Here is a 27,375-nt window from a genome sequence, read left to right as displayed (position 1 = left end):
TTCAATTATATCTTTTTCTTTAAATAAATACCAATAACGCCTAAAAATACGCAAGAGTAATATTACAGAGCCACGCACAGTATTTGAGTATACGAGATACGATTTTGCGCGCGAGTATAGGAGAGTTAAACACTTATTTTAACGAAGGAATAATCATTTGTTCATTCATTCATAGTGGATTCTTACCTTTTCTAGCACTCAACATGAAAACACCAAATAACATAGTTGAAAAAAACTACAAAATCCGAAAAAAATACGTTGCTTGTTTTATGCGGAATTTGCTAACACAAACATTTTATCTTTGGTTTTGACTGTCACTATTTTGCAAATGCTGAATATTATGAATGAAAGGCTGTATCGATACCTGTGAATGATGTTAAAATGAAGCCTATAACGCAAAGAATGTCAGGGTTTTCATTATGCAATTATCCATAACATAAAAGTTTAGTAAATTTACATTTATAAAATGAAGCGTTCGGAATTTGACACTGTTCGGAATATAAGACAAAACGGTTTTTGTTTTTTGCACATAAGCTGTTTTTCACGAGAGTCGCAAATTTATTTTCACATTTATCTTACATCTTTTAACTGTTAGCTGTTTTGAATTCATAACAAGCGCACTTCTGTTTGTATTTAATAGATTTGTTGTCGTAAAAAAATATTTTGTTTAAAACCAACAAAGGCAAAGTACATTAGAACAATACTTGTTTCCCGCAACAATACTATGCATTGCTTTCTTTCACCACTATACCAATCAGGAAGAATAAAAAATGAAACAGCTGAGACAAACAGAGCCACAGAAAATCAGCATGTCCGAAATGGAGGAGAGTTTTCATTCGATACTTTATGGACTCTATTTTACACCTGACCCGGTTGAAATATCCAGTCGCGAACGGAGAGTGGTCGGGCACGGTTGTTCAATAATAGAAACCGTAGTTTGAAGATAATTATATATTCATAAATAAGAGAAAAAAAAGTGGTTCAATTGTGTTTGGAGGACGAGATAACTGTGAATGAGGTGATAATCTTGTAGCTAATCTACGGTATTTTATTTCAACAGAAAAATGTTTACATCCAGAGAAAAAATATCATCAGAATGTAAAAATGTTAAATGTGTTGTAAAAATATCATTTTCTTCGTTTTGAATTTCCGCACACAGGAAAGCAGCGTTATTTGAATGAATCTCCAATCGGTTCACAAAACAGTAGCCTAGCAAACGAAAACCGTTATTCCCGTCTGGTGCTGATTTCTTTTATAGCCGCCTTTTTCACTTTGGTTATTCATTCATTATCTATCGAATTTGGTAAGAAGAGAGTCGAAGAAAGTATCGTGCAATTCCCCGGGTCCACGCATTGAGGTCTCCAAATGAACTCGCGTAGAGCTGAACGTGACAGAGAAATGCGGTCGCCATACAATGTAGCACAAAATTATCATTTGTTCCGGAATCATACAAATTTCTTGAATGATACATGGAATTAAATTTTCACTTTCTGGTGTATCTAATTAATTTGGTATGATACTCAAAGCGTTTTATATGTTTGGGTTTAATATTTTTTGTTGTTAACTAAACGACGATACCGTGAATAGGAGATTCATTTCTGGTGTCTGTTTACAGATCAGATCTTCAAAAAGAGTCTATGAAAATTGTGTCACAAGATGTTACTGTATGATTGAAAACAAATATCTAAATTGATGTTAAATGTGATTCATTCATTCGTGAATCAGTACTATTCAACGAATTTCAATGGGATTTCCCCAAATGTTGTATATGTTGTATATAATATGATCGTGTTGTTGTATATGTGACACATATCGAGCAATACGAATCTTAATTTTAAAAAATCGTATACGTGTTCAATTAGGTGAAAATAAACTCATCAGGACATGTTTGGGTGATTCTTGTTGTGTGAATAAAATGCATGTACTGAATGGCACTGGGATATCGATAGTTACAGCTCGAAAGCGGATCTTTTAGGAGCGGTCAAATATTTTTAGTTGTCTTCATCAATTAATTATTCAAGACTTAACCCTTTGCGGTCGGAATTGATATCCCTTGAAACAAACTCTCTTATCTCTCTTCTTTTGAATGGCGTTAACGTTCCCTGTGGAACTTTTGCCGTCTCAACCAATGAATTAATTAGCGTCATTTATTAATATGTACTTAGTTGAGATTTCTTAAGCCAAATAACACGCCTTGAATGTATTCTGAGGGGCAAGCTCTAGAATACGCGTGATCGCAGTGCAAAGTCGAAGGAAATTTCTCTGACGAAAACTCTCTTATCATTCCAATATTTTGTTTATACCGAGTACCGTTACCTATTATTCATAGAAACTCCGTATACATTCATGAGAAAGTTCACTAGACATTAAATTTCGTTTAGAAAAAATGTAAACTTTTACGTCGTAGAATAAAGTATTTAGTATGATTCCTTGCTGTGGTGGCTGAGAGCAGACAAACGAACGCAAAGGGTTGATTGTCCATATCCATCCATATTAACAAGTATCCCTAATTCAGCACTGAGTAAATTCATATTTGGGAGCTTTATACAAAATATTTCTAACTAATGCTGTTTATACAAAAGTAACTATTATATAATTCATTCAGCAGTTTTAGTTGTTAAACATACCTGTTTGCAACAAGTACTGAGATTTCTTCATGCGCTAGTGGGCTCAATACACTTTGTCCAACTCCTATACTCCAGTCCTGATATTTTCCATGGTAATGTATGTAATTCGAGTATTGAGTCAATGTTTTTATACAGTACTAGCTGACCCGGCAAACTTCGTCCCGCCCAAAATTTGTTTTTTGTTATCAATTTTCACGTTTTCTTACTATGAGCAAGTTCATGGGACTATTCGCAGAACTGTTCATTGATTGACCTTCTATTCGTCTCCGTTGAATTTACTTTTTACTATGAAATTCCTAGTATTTTTAACAAAACTCATCATTATAATATCAGATTATTTTCAGACACAATTCTCGTTCAAGATGTTTCAACCACTTATGAATAACAACTCCGTTACATGGAATAAATATTTTATACGGGAAATTTGATAATAAAGACAGCCCTAAATCGGACAATTCTTTCCTCGAGTTCTGCTCTTATCAACACACCTGGCGATCCTTTTTTTTGGTATAGATAGAAGAAGATATAGGAGTGCGTTTCATCACATTAAAATCCATTTCCAGTTTCGAACAAAGATCAATTTCGCTAGCAAACATCAAATGGACTAACAGCACTTGTCACTATGTAATTGTAGAACATATGGGAATTTTCGCTTTTTCCTTCAGAGTTTTCCGAAAATTTTCAATTGTCATGTTTGGCTGGAGTATTTTTGGTTGAAATATGTGTAATATTTTTATGGGACCCCCTCTTAATTTCAGAGGAGGGAGGGGTGTCATACCATTATAGAAACATTTCTCATACCCAAAAACCCTCACATCCCAAATTGTGCTCGATAAGCTTCCGAGTTATGCAGAAATTTGTGTTTCATTTGTATGACAACCCACCCTTAGAGAGCGAGAAAAGTGTCTAACCACCATAGAAATATTTATTGCATCCTAAAACCTCCACATGCCAAATTTGGTTTCGTTTGCTTGATTAATTCTCGAGTAATTCAGAAATTTGTGTTTCATTTGTATGGCAGCTCCATCCTTAGAAAGGGGGGCGGAGAGTCTAACCATCATAGAAACATTTATTGCACCCTAAAACCTCGATATGCCCAATTCGGTTTCATTTGCTTGATTAATTCTCGAGTAATGCAGAAATTTGTGTTTTATTTGTATGGCAGCCCCCCCCCCCTCCCTTAGAGAAGAGGGAGAAGTATCTCACCATCGTAAAAAAAATTACTGCACCCGAAAATCTCCACATGCTAAATTTGGTTTCGTTTGTTTGATTAATTCTCGAGTAATGCAGAAATTTTTCATTTGTATGGCAGCCCCCCCCCTTAGAGAGGGGGATGGAGAGTCTAACCATAATAGAAATATTTATTGCACCCTAAAGCCTCCAAATGCCAAATTTGATTTCATTTGCTTGATTAATTCGCGAGTAATGCAGAAGTTTGTGTTTCATTTGTATGGCAGCCCCCCCTTAGAGAGGGGCGTGGAGAGTCTAACCATCATCGAAATATTTATTGCACCCTAAAATCTCAATATTTTTTTTTTATTTAAATCGTTTATTTTTACAGGCTTAGTTACATAGGTTTAAAGGAGCCGAACTCCTTACTGTATTGTTACTAGTATATATACATTTTCCTTAATTCTAATGTTAATAATATAGGAAACCGATTACTCGCGGTCGACTAAAATCTCAATATGTCTAATTTGGTTCCATTTGCTTGAATAATTCTCAAGTAATGCAGAAATTTGTGTTTCATTTCTATGGCAATAAATGAAAAATTGTAAACACTTGACCGTGTTAGAAAAAATAAAGTGTCTTGGTGTTACTATAAACGACAAACTTGGTTTGTAAGTCTTTCACCTATAATGTCACTTCACGGTGAAAACGGAATGATTTGTGTGTAAGTTTATATACATTTCATTTCGCTTTTCAACGTGAAGTGACGTTCTTGATTAGGCCCATAGTCTTCTATCCATCCATTCTTTTCCTTGCTAATGAAACTCAAATGCTGAGATTACAACGTTTACGAAATAAAGTAATGACACATTCCATGAGGTTTGGCACCAGAAAATCTAATTTCAAATCCAGTATTAGAAGAAAATTGAAAAGGTAATTTGAATAAGCACTAGTTATATCATAAATTCTTCGAAACGAATTTAATGTTTATGCATGAACCTTTGAGAGGGACGGGTTTAAAAAACTACATAATTATATTTAAAATTTCTACATTTTCACAATGTTTATGTTTCTTGAGATATCTCTGCGCTTGCTTAACGTCAATGTCTATATATTATTGAATTGATAATAAAAAAATGTGTATGAAGAGCCGTGGGTAGACCATTATTTTGTAATTTTGTAATTTTAAAATAATAGAGCAGTATCAACTGTCTCGAGAAGTCGTCACGTCACTCAAAGTCTACGATCCATTCCATCAGTTAGAGAATATTTCATAGTTGGATTGATGGCAGTCAAATACTTTTGGAATGTCGCAACACCCGACTTTTTGCTGTTACTGACTATTGAACATTAATTTATATTTTCAGTTCGTATCAAAACATACGATTGAACTTTCTTCTATTCAAAAAAATAGATGAACGAAGATTAAAGAATATAGAATATAATCTTGTTTCGACTTCCGGTTTGCTGATAATAGTATTAAATGACAAAAAAAGGAAACCCCTAACGATTTGAGTATTGGTTGCAGGTGTCTTACCAGCAGAAGTCGAATATCGTATTCCGATGTCATTTTAAAATCGAGTATGGTGACTTTCGGTTCGTTAAGAGCGGATCTAAACTACCCGAAATGGCATGAAATTCAACAATACGGTTGTGAATGGTAGCATTGGCATATGTCCATGCGTACGCGAAGAAGAATGAAAAAAGAGAATAAAGTTTGGTAGTGAACAGATAGAATTTAAGCGAGAGAGAGATAATATTTGAGTGGTAAGAGCTTAGAGAGACCAGTGTGGAGTTAAACAAAGAAAGTGCACATACAAACGCACACGCAAGCGTCAACGGTCAACGATTATAGTCATCTTCAACACGCAAACATAAACGCTCTTGCACACATGCACACGGATGCATACGAAGAGTTTTTCAAAAGTATCTGATAGCAAAATCAGATGCGTTACCCCGGTGGTGAGCACCACTCGATGAACCAAGCATCTGCGAGCCAGTGCCATGGTGAACGTGTAAACAATCACGGTGTAAAACCTGGGGTCGGTTTAGGACCACCCCGACTTTTCCCAAATTTTTCACACAGAGCACGTTGTCAACAGACAGGTGTTGTCAAGTCACAGGAGTATTGGGCTGGCAACGAGTGAATTCAATTGTAAAAAAGTCTCCAACTGAAGATTCTTGTAGGAAATTTTCTCAATTTTACTTTGACATCGTTTACTATTTGGAAATCGTGTGATTTACATGAAAGCAAAAAAGTCGACGCTGGAATGGGTCTGATCACTAACAGATTAGAATGCACGAAGCCAGTTCTAAAATGTTAAAATTTGAAATAAAATTTCTACATCATGTTATTTAATTACAACGATTCGCCTCTAATAGCCCATACCGAGGCACCACTCAGTGTCGCATTAGAGGTGATTTAAACCTATAATTAGACATATCAACAAATACAACACAATGTAAAAAACAAGTTAAAACAGGAAAATCATTGAAAATCTAATAAATAATCATTAGAAAGGATTCAAAACACATAATCTATGTTGATCCCTAAAAATTTATCGTGTTTTAGAACTTGCACAATGGTTATTTAAAAAAATGTTCAATTAGAGCCGAAAATGTCCAATTATTCGCGTCGTATTACAGGCCTGTCCAATTAGCTAGATGTCGAAATAATGGCGAATCCCTATATGAGTTTATTGGTATTATATTGAAAATTAAAAAAACTGTGAAGGTTCTTCTCATAGCACATAGGTTTTTCAGTTGTTTTTTCCCAATATAACTATGTGAATGGGGTGTTTACACAGATCATGACCTTGGGTACGAAAGTGACCCCGTTGGCATTGTACCACTCCAGGACATTCATTGAATAATGATACTATGTTAGATTCGGCCAGAAGATCGTAGGAGCCTTGTATTGCTTCAACAGAAGAAGCAGACACTTCTGTAGACACTCCTTGAGGTAGATCTGTTCGTTTACAGCCCCGGTAGCCACGAACGGCGTACTCCGTTTGCCACATGAGCAGATCGCTTGTAAAATCATGTATTTCTTGACAAACTTTGAAAGTTTCTACTTCTTTACTTCCTCCGTAAATTCAAACTTTTGCTGGGCGGTGGAGAGCAGAAGCCCCGGAAGCTGCCGGAAGCCCGCCTTGACGTAAGTCTCATCATCCATAATGAGACAATGAGGCTTCGTCAGCTTCTGGGCGCACAGTTTCTGGGCCCGTGACTTTCCCACCGGGTTTGCACTGCACAGATTCAACTTTTTGGCCACATTCCCGACCAAGGCGTTGGGATTCCGCTTGAACGCTTTCACGGCACGCTTGTGATTCTGATCACTTATAGAACATCCATTCTGACCGCATTTGTCCTTCCGTTCGATGCTCAGTTTCAGTTTCGTGGTAACCCGATGAGTGATTTGAGGATTTTTCAGGTGCTTGTGCAAAATCAATTTGCGACTTGCTTCTCGGATGATGTCATTTTTTTCAGTATAAACAATACACTCTAAACTACTTCTACCAAAATTTTCAAGAGAAAATAGCCAATGGGTTTAACAGTGCTTTTTCCGTGATGCAAATTGATGTGGGACACCCTTTATTACAAAAAATCTTAGCTTGTTAAGTACAGTGGAACCCCGATTATCCGTGAGCGGATGATCCGCGGTGTGGGTTATCCGCGAATGCTAGTTCCATAGTAATTCTATAGAACTTTCTGAAATTTGTCAATGAGAGGTAGGATCTTTTGTTTCGGCCATGACTTTCACATTATCTGATCACTGGTGGTGTACTTACAGATTGATAGCTTAATGATTTCTGTATTGATAAAACATAGTATTCATGCTGGAATATCTTTATTTCGTGTTTACACCTCATTTTCAGTCGTTTATCGCGTTATCCGCGATTTTCGTTATTCGCGGTGACCTTGTCAGACTATTTCTAGGATAATCGGGGTTCTACTGTAATATAATATCGTTCATTGTTATTTCAGATCTAGTCAAAATGAAATTACAACTCGTGTTCCTCATTGTGGTTTCTTTGAGCATATCCCACGGAAGAGTTGTGGAAAGTATGCTTCTTTAATATTTGTGCCGCCAATATGGTATAACCAAATTGATTTCCAGACACCAAAGCTAAATCAGCTAAAGCTACCATCAAGAAGCCAACGATTCTTCGCCAAGATGTTGAAGAGTATAACGACAACGAGAATGCTGTCGATGGCAATATTTCTACATCGAACATCATTGATGGATCAGATGGTAATGAAGTTACGAGTTCCGAAAGTATCGTGAATGGAGAAGCAAATCTGGAAAACAATGAAGTTCTACAAGAGATTAACCAAGTTCCCCAAGAAGTAGTTAGTGAAGCTTCTATCGTGAACACTGACGATACCAATTTGATAAATCGTTACTGTAAATGCACGACGTATGAATGCAATTGCTGTCGCGATTTTTCATTACCCTTCTTCCCAATCAAAGGACCAGGATGTGCCACAATCCAGTACCTGGATGGCAACCGAATGTCGGTTGGAATTAAGTTTGCTGATAGAGTTCTAGCAAATCGTGTTATTTCAGGTGAGTTTTAAGGATGATATTGTGAACTGAATAAAACCTATTTATTAATACAGGTCGAAAGACGACCCCTGTGTGCATACCGTTACCAGGCGGCTTTAATCGTTTTTGTGGTCGTGTATACGGGATTGGTCGGAGAGCGGATGATTTCTTCAAAGCATGTCTAGGATTGGAACTTCGTGCTGACAACGAAGTTGAAGCTGTCCTTCGTGTTTCGTGTTTCAAGTTCGGACCTCGTGGACTAACAATGACTGATGCAGAACCACTACCCCCAGTAGATGACATAGATATTGGCGACGATGATGACGATGATGACGATGATGATGATGAGGCTGATGAGCTGATAGGCTCTTTCGATTTAGAAGGTTTGAAGTGTTATAAAAAAGGTTCAACACATCGAATCATTATATTTTGGCGATTTCAGATGAAGATGATGACGATGACGACGATGACGATGATGACGTAGAACAAGATGAGTCAGAAGCGCAATCATCCGATCCAGGATATACTGGTTTTAGTCTGCTGGAAGGAGACATTCTCGATGATCTACTCGGTTCCTCGGACAAGAAAAAAATAAACAAAACTCGAAGCAGCACTACACAGAACGGTAAAACTGGGAGCGACAAAACAATGCTGAAGAAATATGTACCAATCGTCATGACTAGTGCGAAGAAAAATAATTCAACATTAACTGCATCGAAGAAAAAAGATATTTCAGATGAAATAACGGAATTTGTGGAATCAATAGTCTCCGATGATGATGATGATGATGGAAGCGCAGAGAGCGATGATGACACGAACAATGAAAAACACGATACATTGAACAGTAAAATAGATAGTGAAGCTCGCAGTATTTGTCTCGAAAGTGAAGTTTTCTAACTTTGTATTCAATTTCTAGAACAAGCCAACAAACCTGAAGGTGCTAACGAAGATAATGAGGAGGATGATGATGATAACGAATACGATGAAAGCGATGAGGGAAACGAAACAAATAATGAAGAGGAAAGCAGCGATGCGAAAATTTCCAAACAACCAAAATCCGGTTTCAGTTGGAGCAATCTGACTAGACTGTTTCGAATATTTTAAGTACTCTTGCGAAAACACTTGTAAATGAGAACACGTGCGAAGACTTCAAAAAATTGTCTGTAAAAATCGTTCAAACTAATTTTAAAGTACTCTTTATTTAATTTATTACTATTTATTGTGGCTAGTTATTCGAAATATGAATATAACGCTGATTGTAACTTATCTGATAACACGACAATGTGTCGTTTGTTTCAATGACAACACAGAAGGACAGCGTCATATCAACATTTATTCGCCAATAAACCCGGTCCATAGCTGCAGTTCTCCAACTCCGGGCTGCACTGATTCTTGCCAAGTCTTGCTCCATCTGGTCCGACCACCTCGCTCACTGGGCTCCTATTTTTCTTGTTCCCACCGGATTCAATGTGAACATCATCTTTGCAGGGTCAGAGTTTGTTAGATTTTAGGGATTTGTAGAGCATATAGTAGGCGCAACTCCAGTTGACTATGCGCCTTCGGATTGCACGGCTGTTGTCGGTTGTTATCAACGAACCAAGGTAGAAAAAATCCTCGACCATCTCAATCACCTCACCTCGGCAATAAGTTGATACTACCAAGAAGGATTCTGTATTTAGTGGTGGACGCATTAAACCAAAGCCCGATTAGGTCTGCTTCGTGTTTCAGTTGGGTATACAAGCTCGCTACCGTCGCATGTGTTCTTCTGATTATGCCCTCGTCATCGGCAAAGCAGATAAACTGAGTAGACATGTTGAAATTCGTGATCCGCATGTTGACGCCCGCTATCCCCATTACATCTTCCAGCGCCACGTTAAAAAGCATACAGCATACCATCGCAAAGCATACCATCGCCTTGTCGTAGTCTCCTGTGAGTCTCAAAGTCGATTCTGACAGATCGTCTGAGATCCGTACACTGCACCGCACCGCACACCGTTCATCGTTGACTGAATCAGTATTTTGAGGAAAGCCGTGTTCGTTCATGATCCTCCACAGCTGTCGTCGGTAGATTGTATAATTTTCGGCCTTGAATCGATGAAGGTGTGATGCATAGGGACTTGATACTCGCGGCACTTTTGGAGGATCTGCTGCAGTGTAAAAATCTGGCCCGTCGTTGAGCAATCGGACACGGATTCGACCCAATAGCCTTAAACAAATCTGCTTAATATTGACGATACATTCTATAGGCATCAAACCAGCTTGTCTTCTTTTTTCATAAATGGGGCAGATTACCCCTTCTTTCCATTCCTCCTGTAGCTGTATTGTATCTCAGATCCTGACTATTAACTGGTGCATGCACTGCATAAATTTCGTGCGGTCTCCTTTGAAGAGCTTCGCTACACCACTAGCACTGATGGCGATATAAAAGAATTCTACGCGCAGCTAGAGCGTGAATATGATCCCTGCCCAAACACGACATGGAACTGATGGAGATGGAACTGGTTTTGTCAGGATATCTGCTAATTGTTGACCGGAAGCAACTTGTTGAAGAACAAGGGTGTTCTTTTCCTGCTGCTCCTTTACGAAATGATGACGCAAAACGATGTGTTTTGTTCGCGCCGAATATCCCATATCCTTCTCGGCTAAAGAGATAGCACTTCTGTTGTCGCATCGTAATGGGATTGTTGGTTTAGTACCACTCAGTTCAGCCCTAAATGAGCGCCACCACAAATCTTCCTGACCAGCTGCTGCAATAGCCATATACTTCGCTTCTGTTGTGGATAAAGCAACTGTAGGTTGCCTTCTGCAACTCCACGCAACCGCACCGCCTGAGTGCATAAATACGTAACCTATTTTTGAACGTTTTGTCTCCGCATCATTACCCAAATCCGAATCCGTGTAACCGTGGAACTGTTCATTATTTTCGTTGTTGTAAGTAAGCCGGACATTTATCGTTCCTTTAAGGTACCGTAGTACACGCTTGGCTGCTGTCCAATGAGCTTCGCCTGGCTTGCTACAGAAACTGAAACTGCGTTCACCGCAAACGGAATGTCGTGTCTAGTACACGGTGCAATGAACTGTAAACCACCTAAAAGTTCACGAAACGGTACTTTCTCCATTATCTTGGTTTCATCAGATGATTTCGGGCACATTTCCTTTGTTAATCACTGACTTGGATCAAACGGTGTAGAAACTGGATTACAGTCAACCATTCCAAATCGTTTTAACAACTCAATATACTGCTTCTGATCCAACATAACAACTCCTTCAGTTCGTGTTATATGCATTCCGAGTATATGTTCTGCCAAACCAAGATCCTTCATATGAAATCTTGCCATTAACTGTTGTTTCAACCCAGTGAGCATATCGTCGTCATTGGACAATATAAGGAGATCGTCCACATATACAGTCATAATAAGGACCTTGTCATTCTCGATCAGAAAATAAACACACGTATCCAGTTTTGACCTGTGCAGACCGATGTTTCTCAACTCTGTGTCGAGTTCGTGTTCCATACACGACTTGCTTGTTTCAGCTCGTACAATTCTTTCTTGAGACGGCACACTTTACCAGCATCACAAACGAAACCTTCTGGTTGCTCCATGTAGATTTCTTCATCTGCTAGGTCACCTTGGAGAAAAGCCGTAATCGCATCGAGTTGATAAATTTGCAATCTCAATCTTGCTGCTACTGCTATAAGATAGCGAACTGTGGCGTATCTGACCACCGGTGAATATGTCTCACCTTAATCGCTTCCTTTGATCTGCGAGTACCCTTTGATTACCAGTTGTGCTTTATACCGTTCGACTGTATCATCTGCCTTTGTCTTGAGTTTGTACACCCACTTCGATTTCAAAGCTTTCCGTCCTGCTGGTAGCTCGGTGAGTTCCCACGTGCGGTTATCATCAAGAGATTTGATTTCTGCTTCCATCGCTTTATTATTATTTTATTGTCGTCAATCAAATTGTAGACCAATACATTCTTAATACTACTTAAAACTAAAAAAACTGAAGAGAGCTGGCTGGATAATTTATCCGTTTAATTCAAAAGACGATTTTAACAAGTTACATAATCGAAAATTATTTATATTTATTTATTTATTTCGTCAAACCAGCGTAGACTAAATATGCTGCCAAAATATTACAGTGAAATTTAACTATATCTCATTCTATTCAAATAAAGGGTGTGTCACATCAAATTGCATCACGGAAAAAACGCTGTAGAAATTTAATTTTTAGGAATTATATCTTCAGCTTTCGCTTATAATCAGATAAGAGTGTATATATCACGTTGGCCATGCTTCACTGTCAATTTTTCGTAAATTTGGAAAAATGTCGTCGAACGAAAAAGAGCGTCGTGAATTAATCCTGTGCACTCATTTCGAGAATCTGGAGTTGTCACATCGGGACATCGGTAAGATGCTGGGAATCGTCCAATCCACGGTCATCAGAGTACTAAAACGATACTTCGAGAACCTAACCATCGACCGGAAGGTGAAGAACGGCAAAAATGGATGCTCCGTCAGTGAAAAAGATCACAAGCGCGTAGTTAAGCAGTTTAGACGTGATCCGAGAAGTTCGGTCCGGGATGTCGCCAATAAGCTGAATTTGTCAAGTTCATTCGTCCAGCGGACTAAGCAGCGGGAGGGCCTGCGTACATACAAGGTTCAGAAGGCTCCTAACCGCGACGAAAGGCAAAACATGTTGGGGAAGACGCGAGCCCGGAAGCTGTACACCGAAAGGCTGACGAAGTCGCATTGCCTGGTAATGGACGACGAAACCTACGTCAAAGCGGACTTTCGTCAGCTGCCGGGACTGTTGTTCTTCTCCGCAGAGGTCAAATTCAGCGTTCCGGAGGAGATTCGCAAGCAGAAACTATCAAAGTTTGCCAAAAAGTACATGGTGTGGCAAGCGATCTGCTCTTGCGGAAAGCGGAGCGCCCCCTTCGTGATGACCGGCACGGTAAACGGGCAGGTTTACCTTAAGGAGTGCCTACAGAAGCGCTTACTACCACTATTGAAGCAGCACGAGGGCCCGACCATCTTCTGGCCGGATCTCGCTTCGTGCCACTATTCAAAGGACGTGTTGGAGTGGTACGAAGCCAACGGGGTCACTTTCGTGCCAAAGGAAATGAACCCGCCCAACGCGCCGGAGCTTCGCCCAATAGAAATATTGGGCGATTATGAAGCAGGCCCTCCGGAAGAACCCAAAAGTTGTCAAATCGGAGGCGGACTTCAAGAGAAAATGGATTTCTGTTCAAAAAAAACCACAACCTGACGTTGTACAGAACCTTATGGACGGGGTAAAGAGGAAGGTGCGAGCATACGGGCTTGGGCTCGAAGTATGAATAAAAAGAAAATGCCAAAAGTTGTTTAATAGTTTTTATTTTACTGTCTAAAATTTTCAAAAGGATCGGTCTACTGGGCGAATTTCTACAGCGTTTTTTCCGTGATGCAATTTGATGTGACACACCCCTTAGTCTTTGAGCATTGACCTTGACATGGTTCCATCAATTATTTCACTGTGTTCGTTACAGAGGCTGACGTATGTAATATACAATTAATTTATTGTGTACGGATCGTGGAAATGGTAACTAAAGCGTTTGATGAAGCTCAACATATTATTTGCTCTATGGACGATTGTATTATAATGATCAACGAAGTTTAGTTTTGAATCTAAAACCATGCCTAAGTCTCTTACTCGTTGACATCTACTGATGGGTTGATTTCCCAGCTTAACACCATTGTTCAATGGCGTTCTTCTTCTTGTAAAAGTCATCAAAGTGCATTTCCTAACATTGAGCTGTAATAAACTCTTAGTGCACCAATTATAAACTATGTTGACTTCATTTTGGAATGTTTGAGAGTCTTTTTCATTCTTTATTTCCATATACAGCTTCATCTCATCTGCGTAGATAAGTGCCTTAACACTGTTAAGAAAAACGCAAACGTCATTAATAAATAAAATGAACAAAAGTGGCACCAAATGAGAGCCTTGAGGAACTCTGGAAGTCAAAAATTTTGGTTTTGAAATTTTCCCATTAAACCTTACTATTTGCGTGCGGTCATTCAAATATGATTCTAGCCATTTCAATAACTTGACTTCTATCCCTATTTTTTAAAGTTTAAGAAGCAGTAATGGTATATCAACACTTTCTGCCACTGATTGCTGTCATCACACTGCAGCGCCTCCATATACGTCTGCGGAACGTTGTTTTGATGTACCTGAGACCGGGAAATGTTTTCAGGAAAGACACTGAAACTTCGTAATCGTTGTACTTGCCTGGGGTATGGCGCTCCCTTCCACTTCGCCTTACCACACATTGTTGGTTTTCTGTTTGCGGAGGGAGCGCTGCTTCTGCTGGATCTTGCTGCTCTTCATTACAGATAACACTCGTTGGTGCTGCTTTATCTGCACCACCGAGTTCCAATTCCGGGTTCAAGTTTGCTGTTGCCATTCTAAACTGTAATATTTCAGGTTCTGAAGTCGCTGGTTGTTTCTCGTTACTGCCTTCGTTCAGGAAAATAGTATCACGACTCACAAAAACTCTTCTGGTTCTTGGGTTGTAAATTCGATAACCTTTCGATCCGATTGCATACCCGACGAAGATACCTTCTTCTGATTTCGGATCCCACTTCTTCCGCTGCTCCTTGGGAATGTGGGTCATCACTCTCGTTCCGAACACGTGCAAGTTTGATAAGTCCGGCTTCCTCCCACAAAATCGTTCTCCTGGAGTAACATTGAGGTTTTTCGTCGGAGAACGATTGATGAGATAAGTAGCTGTTCCAACCGCTTCCGCCCAAAATGACTTGTCTAACTCAGTACCAGAGAGAAGACAACGAGCACGTTCCACAATGGTTCGGTTCATTCGTTCAGCTAAACAATTTTGCTCAGGGTTGTACGGCACAGTTGTTTCATGCTGAAATCCATAATGTCGCAAATATCGCTCCATGTCCTCGTTCACATATTCTGTTTCGTTATCACTTCTTAGTCGTTTTACTCGCTTCCCAGTTTGTGTTTCTGCATAAGCTTGAAAATCTTTGAAGCACTCCAATACCTCTATCTTCGAACTAATGAAGTAGATGAAACACTTCCTACTGCAATCATCGATAAAGGTGAGGAAATATTTGTTTCCACCGATAGATTTCGTTTCCATGAGTCCACACAAATCGCTGTGAACAAGCTCCAACACATCTTCTGATCGACTACCTTTGAATTTGAACGTCTGACGATGATGCTTCCCCTCCAAGCAAGGAACACACGCTGGTAGACTCATATCACCAAATTGAACACCAGTAACCATGTCTCGAAGCAGCTTCAAACTGTGTATGTTCAAATACCCCATACGACGATGCCACAATCCGATGTCCTCCTTCAGTGTCGTCATACAAGAACCGTTCTCATGATTCTGGCGGAGTCGGTACAATCCGCCTTGCTGCATACCTACAGCCACAACGTTGTCTCTCTCATTCAAAACTTCACACATCTCTTTCGTGAAAACAACGCGATGACCACGACTACAAATTTTATGTATCGATAGCAAATTCATGGCCAGTTCCGGAATGCAAAGTACATCCGACACATCAATCACTTCGGTTACGCCATCTACGTGCTTTGATTGTTATGTTGCCTTTAGCAACCACCTGCGTTTCCATGCTGTTTGCAACTACGACACTTTCATTAGCTTCTTTTATATCTTTCAGGATCCGCTTTTCTCTGCACATGTGTGACGACGTTCCGGAATCGAAAATCCACTCATCCACACGGCTTCGCGGATGCTGCGTCATAAAAGCAGTGTGCCTGTCAAACTTCTTTGACGACTGTTGATTTGCTTTCCTAGGTCACTTTGGCTCTGGATTCACTTCCCGCTGACATTCGGAGGCGTAATGACCCATTTGTTTACACCGAAAACATTGAACGTGAGATTTGTACGATTTCGACGATTTGACTCGCGATTTTGATTGTCCATAAAATGCCCGTCCGGATTCACTGTCTATGGAATGATCAGGCCACTTTACATCCTGCAGAATCTTCGCCCGTATCGTATCAGCTCGCATTTGAATTCCTGATGCCTCTAAGCCCATTATCATGGGTTCATACGTCTTTGGCAACCCCATCAACAAAATGCTAGACATCCATCGATCGTTCACCTCGAATCCAATCTGCGATAATTTGTGCCTTGTGGACATTAGCAGGTTAACATATTCCTCCACCGAAGCGCAGTCGACTAATTTCACTCCGGTCAGTTGACGAAGTAAACCAAACTCTCGAATATATCCGCTGTCTTGGAAAGCCGCCTTCAAACTGTCCCATGCTTCTTTGGCCGTTGCCGCATTCTGGACAAGACTATAGTTCGTCGGATCGATGCTTAAGCAAATGGTTGCATGCGCACGTTCCGAAAGCTCCTCTGTAGGATTATCCTCCCGGATGGCTGCCCACGTTCCTTCACGGATCATATCCATTTTGATCGCAAAAGCCCAAGAACTGTAATTTTCTTGGCCACGTAATCGCTCTGCCAAAGGTAAATTTACGCTTCCTCCTGCCGGAAGAATCCGGTTCGGCCCATGAACGCCTTCATCTGCACGCTGGGGATTTACTGCTCCGACCGTTGCTCCGGCACCTGGAACTTCTCCTGCATTGCCACCATCTTTAGATCTTTCTGGAGATCTTTGAACCGACATTTTTCATCCAATTCTCACAAAAAGTGAAAAAAAATCACTTCCCGAAGCAGAGCCCAACACGTCTGTTCCTTTTTCGCGGTCGAGGCAACAGCCACAATCTGGCTTGCTTGCGCTTTCTGACCTGGTGGACAATATTTTAAATGCTTTAAATATAAATGACCCTCTTAAAAGCATAGTATTATGTTTGCTCCCGATTGTGAGAACATTTTTGAAAGAAAAATGTGGTTTTTTAGCAGCGTTCATTTCCCTCGATGCCTGATTCAGTGCAAGAGGTCAAGGATTTGACCACTGTAATACAGTGGAATTGCAGAAGCATCATCCCTAAACTAGATCAATTTAAATTTTTAATTCATAGTTCTAACTGTGATGTATTTTCCCTCTGTGAAACATGGCTTTCTTCAGCCGACGAACTGAATTTCCACGATTTCAACATTATTCGCCTCGATCGAAATGACTCGTTTGGTGGCGTACTATTGGGGATCAAAAAATGTCACTCTCCCATCGATGACAGGCATTGAAGTTGTCGCTTGCCAGACACAAATCAATGGCAAAGACCTCTGCATTGCCTCGATATATATTCCTCCAAGAACTATGGTTGGCCGCCATCAGGAGCCGCGGCTAATCTTAAGTGACCTCAACTCCCATGGAACAGCATGGGGTTCACTCTACGATGACAACCGTGCCACTTTGATTTATGATCTGTGCGACAACTTCAAATTGACAGTTTTGAATACTGGGGAAGCAACTAGAATAGCCAACCCTCCTGCACGGGCAAGTATGCTAGACATATCACTTTGCTCTTCTTCGTTATCCCTGGATTGCACGTGGAAGGTAATCCAAGATCCCCACGGTAGTGACCACCTGCCAATAATTTTATCGATCGCCAATGAATCATGTTCTCGTGAGTCAGTCGATATTGCGTATGACCTCACGAAAAATATTGACTGGAGAAAATTTGCAGAAATAATATCTGAAGCATTTGTTTTAATGCATCCTCCACTTCCTCCACTCGAAGAGTATAATTTTATATCGAGTTTGATTTACGAAAGCGCACTTCAAGCTCAAGAGAAACGTGTTCCTGCTACCACTTTCCGACGTCGTCCTCCACCACTTTGGTGGGACAAGGAGTGTTCAAAGGTCTACCTTGAAAAATCATCCGCTTTCAAAAAATTCCGGAAAACTGGACTAGTGGAATGGTTTCGAAAGTACCAAGCTCTAGAAGCCAAACTAAAAGGTCTCATTAAAGCAAAAAAGCGTGGATATTGGCGATAGTTCGTCAATGGTTTGTCAAGGGAGACCGCTATGAGCACTCTTTGGAATACGGCTAGGAGAATGCGTGGCTGGAACCATACAAATGAAAGTGAGGAATACTCTGACCGTTGGATTTTCAAATTTGCAAGAAAGGTTCGTCCCGATTCCGTTCCTGCACAAAGCGTCGTACGCGACATTCCGCTCCAATGCGACTATGAGAATTTTTCGATGGTAGAATTCTCAATTGCCCTCCTCTCATGTAACAATTCAGCTCCTGGGTCGGACAAGATTGAATTCAACTTGTTGAAGAATCTTCCCGACTTGGCGAAACAGCGTTTGCTGAACTTGTTCAACAAGTTTCTGGAGCTGAATATTGTCCCACATGACTGGAGGCAAGTGAGAGTGATAGCCATACGAAAACCCAACAAGCCGGCTTGCGATCACAACTCGTATAGGCCGATTGCAATGTTATCCTGTATTCGTAAATTGTTAGAGAAAATGATTCTACTTCGTTTGGACAAGTGGGTTGAAGCGAACAATTTGCTGTCAAATACGTAGTTTGGCTTCCGCCGAGGTAAAGGGACGAACGATTGTCTGGCGCTGCTATCTTCTGAAATCCAAATCGCATTTGCTCGCAAAGAACAAATGGCTTCCGTTTTCCTCGATATCAAAGGGGCATTTGATTCAGTTTCCATGGAAATTCTCTCAGAGAAACTTCATAATCGTGGACTTTCACCAATTCTGAATAATTTCCTGTACAATTTACTGTCAGAAAAGCACATGTTTTTCAATCATGGCAGCTTGAAATCTTCTCGATACAGTTTTATGGGCCTACCACAAGGCTCCTGCCTAAGCCCCCTCTTGTACAGTTTTTACGTCAATGATATAGATGATTGTCTAACTAGAGACTGCACGCTGAGACAACTTGCAGACGATGGAGTTATTTCCATCACGGGTACTAATCCCGTCATTCTGCAAAAGTCGTTGCAAGATACCCTGAACAATCTGTTCACGTGGGCCCTCAAGCTGGGTATTGAATTCTCTACGGAGAAAACTGAAATGGTCGTTTTTTCTAGGAAGCACGAACCCGCCCAATTACAGCTTCACCTATCCGAAAAAACGATCAAGCGCTCTATGTTTTTCAAATACCTTGGAGTATATTTTGACTCTAAATGTACCTGGGGAATACACATTGCGTATTTGAAACAGAAATGCCAGCAAAGAATCAATTTTCTCCAAACAATAACCGGAACATGGTGGGGTGCCCATCCAGGAGACCTCATTCAGTTATACAAAACAACGATATTATCAGTGTTAGAATATGGCAGTTTTTGCTTCCGATCAGCTGCCAGGATTCATATTCTCAAGCTGGAGAGAATACAATATCGTTGCTTGCGTATATCTATGGGGTGTTTGCATTCGACACATACGATGAGTCTCGAAGTTTTGGCAGGAGTACCCCCGCTTACTCTTCGGTTCACAGAATTATCCTACAGATTTCTCATCCGTTGCAAGATCATGAATCCATTGGTAATTGATAACTTCGAAAATCTACTCCAACTGACTCCTCAGTCAAGTTTTATGTCTTTATACCATGAGTACCTTACACACGACGTGCACCCTTCACCAGGCATCTCCAACCAAGTTTGCTTCCCATACTTCTGCAATTTCTCTGTCATTTTTTATCTGTCCATGCGACAAAAAATCCATGGAATCCCAGATCACCTACGCTCCGATTCTATTCCGCCGATATTTTCGGCAGAATATAGGAAAGTTAGATCTGATAAAATGTTCTTTACTGACGGTTCATACATAAACGGGTCCACTGGCTTCGGCATCTTCAATGAAAATTCCAGTGCCTCTTTCAAACTCAAAGATCCTTGTTCCGTGTATGTCGCTGAACTGAGTGCGATATACTACGCACTGGGGATCATTGAAACATTGCCCATCGACCACTATTTTATTTTTTCAGACAGTCTCAGCTCAATAGAGGCAATCCGCTCAATGAAGGTTGATAAACGCTCATCTTATTTCCTAACTAGAATAAGACAACTATTGAGTGTTTTGGTCGAAAAATTATTCAAGATTACCTTAGCATGGGTTCCCTCTCATTGTTCGATTCCGGGGAATGAGAAAGCGGACTCGCTAGCTAAGGTGGGCGCTCTAGAAGGCACACTTTTTGAAAGGCAAATTGCTTATAATGAATTTTTCCACATTCCTCGTCAGTACACGCTCGTAAGTTGGCAGCGCATGTGGAGTGGAGATGAGTTCGGTCGTTGGTTACACACGATTATCCCTAAGGTCTCGACGAGTGCATGGTTCAAGGGATTGAATGTAGGTCGTGATTTCATTCGCGTGATATCTCGGCTTATGTCCAATCACTACAACCTAAACGCGCATCTCTATCGCATTGGGCTCGCAGCAAACAATCTTTGTGATTGTGGCGATGGCTACCACGACATCGAGCATGTTGTCTGGTCGTGTATTCGGTTCCATACTGCTCGCTCTCAGCTCTCTAGAGCACTGAGAGCACAAGGCAGACAATCGGAGATCCCCGTCCGGGATATCTTAGGTAGCCGTGATCCTGATCTTCTGCTTCATCTATACCTGTTCCTCAGGAACGCCGATGTCAACGTTTAATGATGTTTCCTTCGTTGTGTCCCCGTGTTATACCCCTCCTATCCGATCGATAAACTTTTACTTAGTCGCGGCAATACATACACACACTCTTTACAGATACACGGGCCAAAGGTTGTGCAGTCCACTGATCATTCAACAAGAGCCAAAGGTTCTACCGCTCATGACAACTCTACATGAACTGATGATTGCGCCGGTTAGTGACCATTCTATCCTGGATTCCTCGAGTCGAGAAAGACGCACCACGCTAGATATGAGGTACAGACTAGGGGTGCGTTGCTGATTAAGAGTCAGCTGCATCCCAATAGGAAGTATCCCGTGTCGGGCACACGTACAGAGCATTGGAGACAGCAACATCCGAATTACGAAAACACTTGTAATACTAACCTCGAGCCAACCGCGAGTAATCGGTTACATATTACTAACATAGATAATAAGAAAAATTGTCAAAGTATTGAACTCCCGGCCCCGTGAGGCTAACGCCATATGAGCCTTGATAAAAATATATATTTTGGAAAAAAAAAAAAACGTGAAAAAAAAATTCCGTTGTTTATTCGTTGCTATAGCGCCAAACTGGGCACATAACCTATTAGAAAAACACGTCTGATTGCAATGGTTGATTACACTAGATTTATTTGCTATATATAAATTCACCCCAGCAGACATGATAACACTATACCTCTGGCAATACAACATAACACTATACCTCTGGCAATACAACTTCAAATTTCTGTGCTTACGCTTCTCTATTCTGTATGGGACATAGGTCAAAAATTTCGATTCATTACTGGTTACTAGACTGGAAAGCACGTTAGCATGCCTGCTTCTCTCCAGTATAACTTGAGACTGTCCAACCCGTCTCTGTAATATCCTCGTATATATCATAGATGGCCCTCATAACGTTAAAATAATGAAACTTCGTTTGTTCAATGAAAATGGCACATGGAAATATCACTTTTATCCGTCTTTTTCGGCGTGATTTCACAAATATACACTCACATTAGCCTCATATTTAGCGGGAACTCCAAAAAATGTACGTTTTTCATTAATAAATTACTTCCTGAATATAGCATTTTCACATTAATGCGGTGGGCAATCAAAGATAAACACTGTGGAACGGTGCAATGCCCATCTCTTCAACATATCTTGTGCCGTTCATGCCTTAACCTTAAATCGTTCTGAGGGACTTCAACGCTCACCACCACAACTGGGGGATGCAAGCAACGGACGTAAGGGGGAACATCATCGCTGATTTTTTCGAATCGTTGGAGCTCTCGGTCCTGAATGACGGTACCGACACCTTCTGTCGAAGTCGCAGCAGTTCAGCCATTATAATTTCCGCAGCCAGTATTGATTTGGTAGTTACACTGGGGTGGAATAAAGCAGACGACCTACACGGAAATGATTCAATTATTTAATTTCAATTATCCTCAACGCACCGCCTCAATCCACCCGAAGATCAAAGTGGATCTTCGACAAAGCTGACTGGGATTTCTACAGGGCTTCCTCCAGCCACCTGATCGCCCGAGACAACACGACCACCATGCAGAAGCTCAACGAAATCATCACCGAGGTAGCAGAATCTGCCATCCCTAAAACAAAGCCCAACCCTGGAAACAGAGCGCTGCACTGGTGGTCTGAGGACATCAAAAAAGAAATCAGGAAACGGAGGAAGTTCTTGCGTGTGACAAAACGAATCCGCAGCACGATGGTCCGAAGAAAGAAACGACAATGAACAGATACCGAGCGCAGCACATAAGGGTGAGGCGAGTAGTGAGACGGGCCAAACTAGACAGTTGGACCGGCTTCCTGGAATCCATCAACGAAAGCCAGTCCTCTGCGGACCTATGGAGACGTGTTAACGCGCTGAATGGGAAAAGAAGATTCCAAACCCCTATCCTGCAACCGAATGCCACGACCTACAGCGATTCAGTCGACACCGCGAACATGCTAGGGGAACATTTCGCTGAACTGTCCTCGATTTCGGGATACGATTCCGAGTTCATCCGACAGCAAAAAGCGGACACGAACTCAGTCGATCGATTCGTGGTTCCGAATGATCGGGTTGGAAAACCGTTCAACAAACCCTTCTCCGTCGAAGAACTCATCGTCGCTCTGCGCTCCACCAAAGGGGAGTCCACTGGTCCCGATCACATCGGTTATAAGATGATCAAGCAGCTGTCCCCGTTAGGTCAAACCACTCTCCTCGACATTTTTAATGATCTCTGGTTGAAGCACGACTTCCCAGCGGAATGGAGACATAGTATTGTGATCCCCATCCCCAAAGTCGGCCAGAACAGCTGCTCCGTGAAAGGATACCGGCCAATATCCTTGACCTCCTGTACGTCCAAGACCCTAGAGAGGATGGCGAACCGACGGCTCGTCACCTACCTGGCCGAAAACAAGAAGTTGGACTGCCGACAGTTTGCCTTTCGACCGGGGATGGGCACAAACACGTATTTCGCATCCCTTGGAGAGGTGGTGGCTGACTGGGGGGTAGACGGCAACCTGCTGCACTTTGTTCAAAACTTCGCGACAAACCGGACCTTTGAGGTAAAAGTCGGGAACACCAGCTCCAGGCACCTTCATGAAGAAACTGGTGTACCTCAAGGTTCCGTCTTAGCCGTCTCCCTCTTCCTGATAGCGATGAACAGCCTGTTCCGGGTTATACCGAAGAGAGTATGCGTATTCACGTATGCGGACGACATCCTTTTGGTAGTGGTGGGGAACACGCACGCACCATGCATCAAGATCCAGGCAGCTACCAATGCTATCGGTAAATGGGCTGTCGAACGAGGTTTTCGACTTTCGGCGCAAAAGAGTGGTCACATGGTGGTATGCAGTCACAAACACCAAAGTTGCAATTCGGGAGTCAAAATCTACAACGACCGCATTCCCCGCCGTAGAACGTTGAGAATTCCAGCACCATTTCGACGAGGTGAAGAAAAGCTGTGCCACCCGGTTAAACCTCTTAAAAACCAAATCTCCAAACCTCACCGGAGTAACAACCGAACGATCCGTTTATGGGTGGCCAAAGCCATCGCTGAGGACATAGTAAAAGCGGTGCGGTGCGATGCAATGCGATGCGGAGCGATGAATTGGAGCTCATCGCTTGCTATGACATACTGATCGCTTCAGATCGCGCGTTTTTTTTATGTTTCATTCCACTCCATTCCACATGTAAACAACCCAGCACAAGGATGCCAGATATGATAACATGTTTTCATGTCTGCAACAGTTGAATTGTGAGATCGTTTTTATCTGTGAACATAGTAAAAAGGCCCTTAACGTAACGTTTTCATTAAATGTGTTATGTAAATTAGAATAAAGCTATATAGTTCATCGAACAAAACGAAAATAATGATTTAACAACTCAATGCGTTCGATGAGTTCGATTGTGAATATATTTATGAAAATCGTCTGACAACCACCACTTGCAACCACTCGCGGCAAAACACTCCACACACAGTTTCGCCGCATTGAAATCGCATCGCGTTTACTATGACTGATGTCACATTAGGCGGATTCCGCGAGTAAAACCACAGCGGAGGATCTACAGTGTATTGTGAATGAGCCATCCCAGCATACATTAAATCGCATAACAAGCGTATATATAACATCATATGTCCTAAAATTTGGTTGGCATATAATGCGCCTAACTGGCATATGCATGCACAAGTGGAGGCCATATACAAACATGGCAAATACTTACCGAATTTGTTTGGATGAATATGCAACTTTGACCGGCTATAATAGCGATTATGTTGAAATTGAATTGCGAACTAATATGAATATATTCATGAATTGTCAGAGCACCAAATACAACTTTTGCCACACTCATATACGATTTATTACAGACATAGAAAAAAAAATGGCGCAAAATATTTTCGTGAAATGTTTATTATAGCCTCACGAATTACCATTTTTAAATATGAGTATTCATGTTTGTAAAAATAATAATTGTTTGATTGGCTTGTGTTGGGAGTGGAATATGAATGTTTAAAATGGCACAGACTGATGTTTGGTGAAAACTGCTCCGATGTGGGTTCGAACTCCGGTCGTCTGGATTATCATCCACCAGCTATCTCGCGCGGCTATCTGAAGCTATCTGAATTTAATTCAACAGCGGTTAAAAGTGCATCAGCATTTCATTGACATTTCAATATGATGTAATATGTTCTTTATTAGGATCTAATATGATTTACTGTTTCATGATTTTCTTCAGCATGCAATACGATTTACTACAGTACTGAATCGATTTAAATTATACGCTTATACGACACACAAACTGCATCAGCGTAATATACTCATATGATGCGGATTAAATATATTTTACGACATTGTACATCATAAAATTGATGTTTATTATATCGAATTGCGACTTAATTTGATAATAGTATTTAAAATCGAGTTGTTACATTTAATGCGATTTCAAATATACACGATACATACTTTGATTGATATCATATGCGATTATGATTTATTCGGATTTCTTGTAAGACTTGGCACGTGCAAAATTATACGATTTAATGTTTGCTGGGATGTCACACAGAGCGAGGCGGTTTTGAAAGCGAATTTATATCGAGAAAAAAACCGTCGCGATATCCGCGGCGGCGAATCCACCTAATGTGACATCAGCCTATGTCAGGTCCGGGCGGTTTGCATTTGATTTCCACAGACGTAAGCTAAAGAGCTTTCCCGCAAATGACCCCGCGCCCGCGCCCGCATCACGACGCCTTTACTATGTCCTCGGTCTTAACCTTTTCTCATGCGTACCTCCCGTATCTATCTACATCTTGGTTGTGCCGGATGCATTGTTAACAGTATAAAAACCTGAGAGAGAGGAGCCAGCTCGCGTTTGTTGTGATGGCCCTTATGTCAGCGCGAACCAGTCACGGTGAACCAAGGGGAAGTATTGAAATATGTAGAAAATTTTAACATAACATTTTATTGCAAGAAATTTTATGTGAAAATGATTTTGACGTCGGACTACATCTTTCATTTCTATACTGGGGTGTAAGTTCAAAGCTTTAAGAACGAGAGCGTTACATTAGAGAAACAGGATTTCGAGCATTGTTAGTTGATAGAAATGGTATGTTAACCGCTTCATTCGAAAGATAGAATGTCTAATGTTTGTTAGTTATTGATCCAAAAACTAGTTTCAATAGCTCAAAAATTGCTTTGAAAGCAAGCTATTGAAATCACAAAAATCTGTATAAGCAGGTGCCAGCTTGGAAATCCACTCAATTATGATTGTATAGCGAATGGATCATGTTATCGCTGATCAAGATTGATATGGTGAAGCTAATTATATCACACCTTTTAGTTTTGTGGACGAGACTGATTGGTTCACCTTCACTATCTGTTCGGGCGGTTCGAGATAAAAAAATATAAATATTGGTTTATTTTCATTTGTTCGAATTTAGGTCAAGTTATTTCACTTCAGAAAAACAAGCTCAAAATACGTAATTCATTGTTTCATATTTATATACAGTGCAGATGTAATGTAGACAAACTAAATGCGCAAACCATTATCAAAGCAGTGAAGCAATAAAACATCCGAGTAAACCTTCACCTTCAACATTAGCATGTTGATTGTTTGGTGCCAAGAGCAAAACTTCATCTCAAATGCTGTGAAAAACATCGTTTCCAAATTAATAATCCACAAATTTGTGTCTGCACCACCTTTCGCTGAACAGCTACAGTAATCCGAACCGAACCGGTAATGTTTTGACAGCGTAGTGATAGCAACCGCCGCAAAACGAAACATTCGAAACACCTTTTGTTTTCAATCGAAGAAAACGGCTCTCGCCGCTGGAAAATGCCTTCTTCACGCCCAGCTTGACTTTTAATCCGGGAACCATGAATGAATTCGCGAAAACTAAATGAACGATCGGAAAAAGTCACAAATGAGCCGAAAACACCCATAAATTCACGCAAGATCTCATCCGGCAAAGGAATCATAAAAATTTGTTTGCTTATTATTTCGGATATTGTTTTAGAAATCATCGAAATAATTCTTCAGGACAACTATATCGAAATAGTCAGAAGTAAAAGAAACTTGTTTGAGTGGGCCGATGCTGCTGGAAGCCATGATGTGGGCTGACCTAGTACATCTTTCATTGTATCCCACATGATCAGTGTTCAAATTTTCGTTTTCCCCCCATATATTCCTGTTAGACGTAGTCCTACGTCAAAAACCAAATCGAGGATAAAAACGCACAAATGTACTCACAAACAAAGATTCACGTCAAGTTTGAACACTTTTCTCATAGATGAATGACAACAACTTGCTTGATTGAAATTGTCCGATTTGAATTTTCTTGATGAGAAAGCGCAAAAAGAATAAGAAGAAAACAAACTATCTGTCATTCAGCTGGCTCCTCTCTCTCAGATAAAAACCATTCGCTATACAATACTAGATCCCCGATTTTTGAAATTAATCGTTCAACAGCTAATCG

At 40.8% G+C, this 27,375-nt stretch overlaps 1 protein-coding gene across 2 annotated transcripts; it reads left to right on the top strand.

The window, feature by feature from the left end:
- The first annotated feature begins 860 nt into the window (after positions 1-860).
- Positions 861-9,620, top strand: LOC129763253 (uncharacterized). Of its 2 annotated transcripts, none has more exons than XM_055762143.1 (6): positions 861-1,018; positions 7,785-7,862; positions 7,918-8,367; positions 8,421-8,729; positions 8,789-9,190; positions 9,263-9,620. In XM_055762143.1, exons 2-6 carry the CDS (start codon positions 7,796-7,798, stop codon positions 9,448-9,450), a joined length of 1,416 nt encoding a protein of 471 aa, XP_055618118.1. In that variant the 5' UTR covers positions 861-1,018; positions 7,785-7,795; the 3' UTR covers positions 9,451-9,620. The 2 variants fall into 2 exon arrangements, with proteins under 2 accessions (XP_055618118.1, XP_055618114.1); XM_055762139.1 differs by having other exon boundaries at positions 862-1,018; positions 8,789-9,202; positions 9,263-9,617.
- The last annotated feature ends 17,755 nt before the right edge of the window (positions 9,621-27,375 follow it).

This window comes from Toxorhynchites rutilus, chromosome 1 (assembly GCF_029784135.1).
Source record: "Toxorhynchites rutilus septentrionalis strain SRP chromosome 1, ASM2978413v1, whole genome shotgun sequence".
NCBI lineage: Eukaryota > Metazoa > Arthropoda > Insecta > Diptera > Culicidae > Toxorhynchites > Toxorhynchites rutilus.
The sequence above is the reverse complement of the archived record's forward strand: the minus strand, read 5'-3'. Positions and strand labels throughout refer to the sequence as shown.

What these genes read in the sequence shown, in the direction of transcription:
- LOC129763253 (XM_055762139.1), top strand. Translation starts at nt 7,796, where the DNA reads ATGAAATTACAACTCGTGTTCCTCATTGTGGTTTCTTTGAGCATATCC. An exon ending in AGGCTCTTTCGATTTAGAAG is followed by an intron (nt 8,730 to 8,788) that starts GTTTGAAGTGTT and finishes TGGCGATTTCAG; the next exon opens with ATGAAGATGATGACGATGAC. An exon ending in ATTGAACAGTAAAATAGATA is followed by an intron (nt 9,203 to 9,262) that starts GTGAAGCTCGCA and finishes TTCAATTTCTAG; the next exon opens with AACAAGCCAACAAACCTGAA.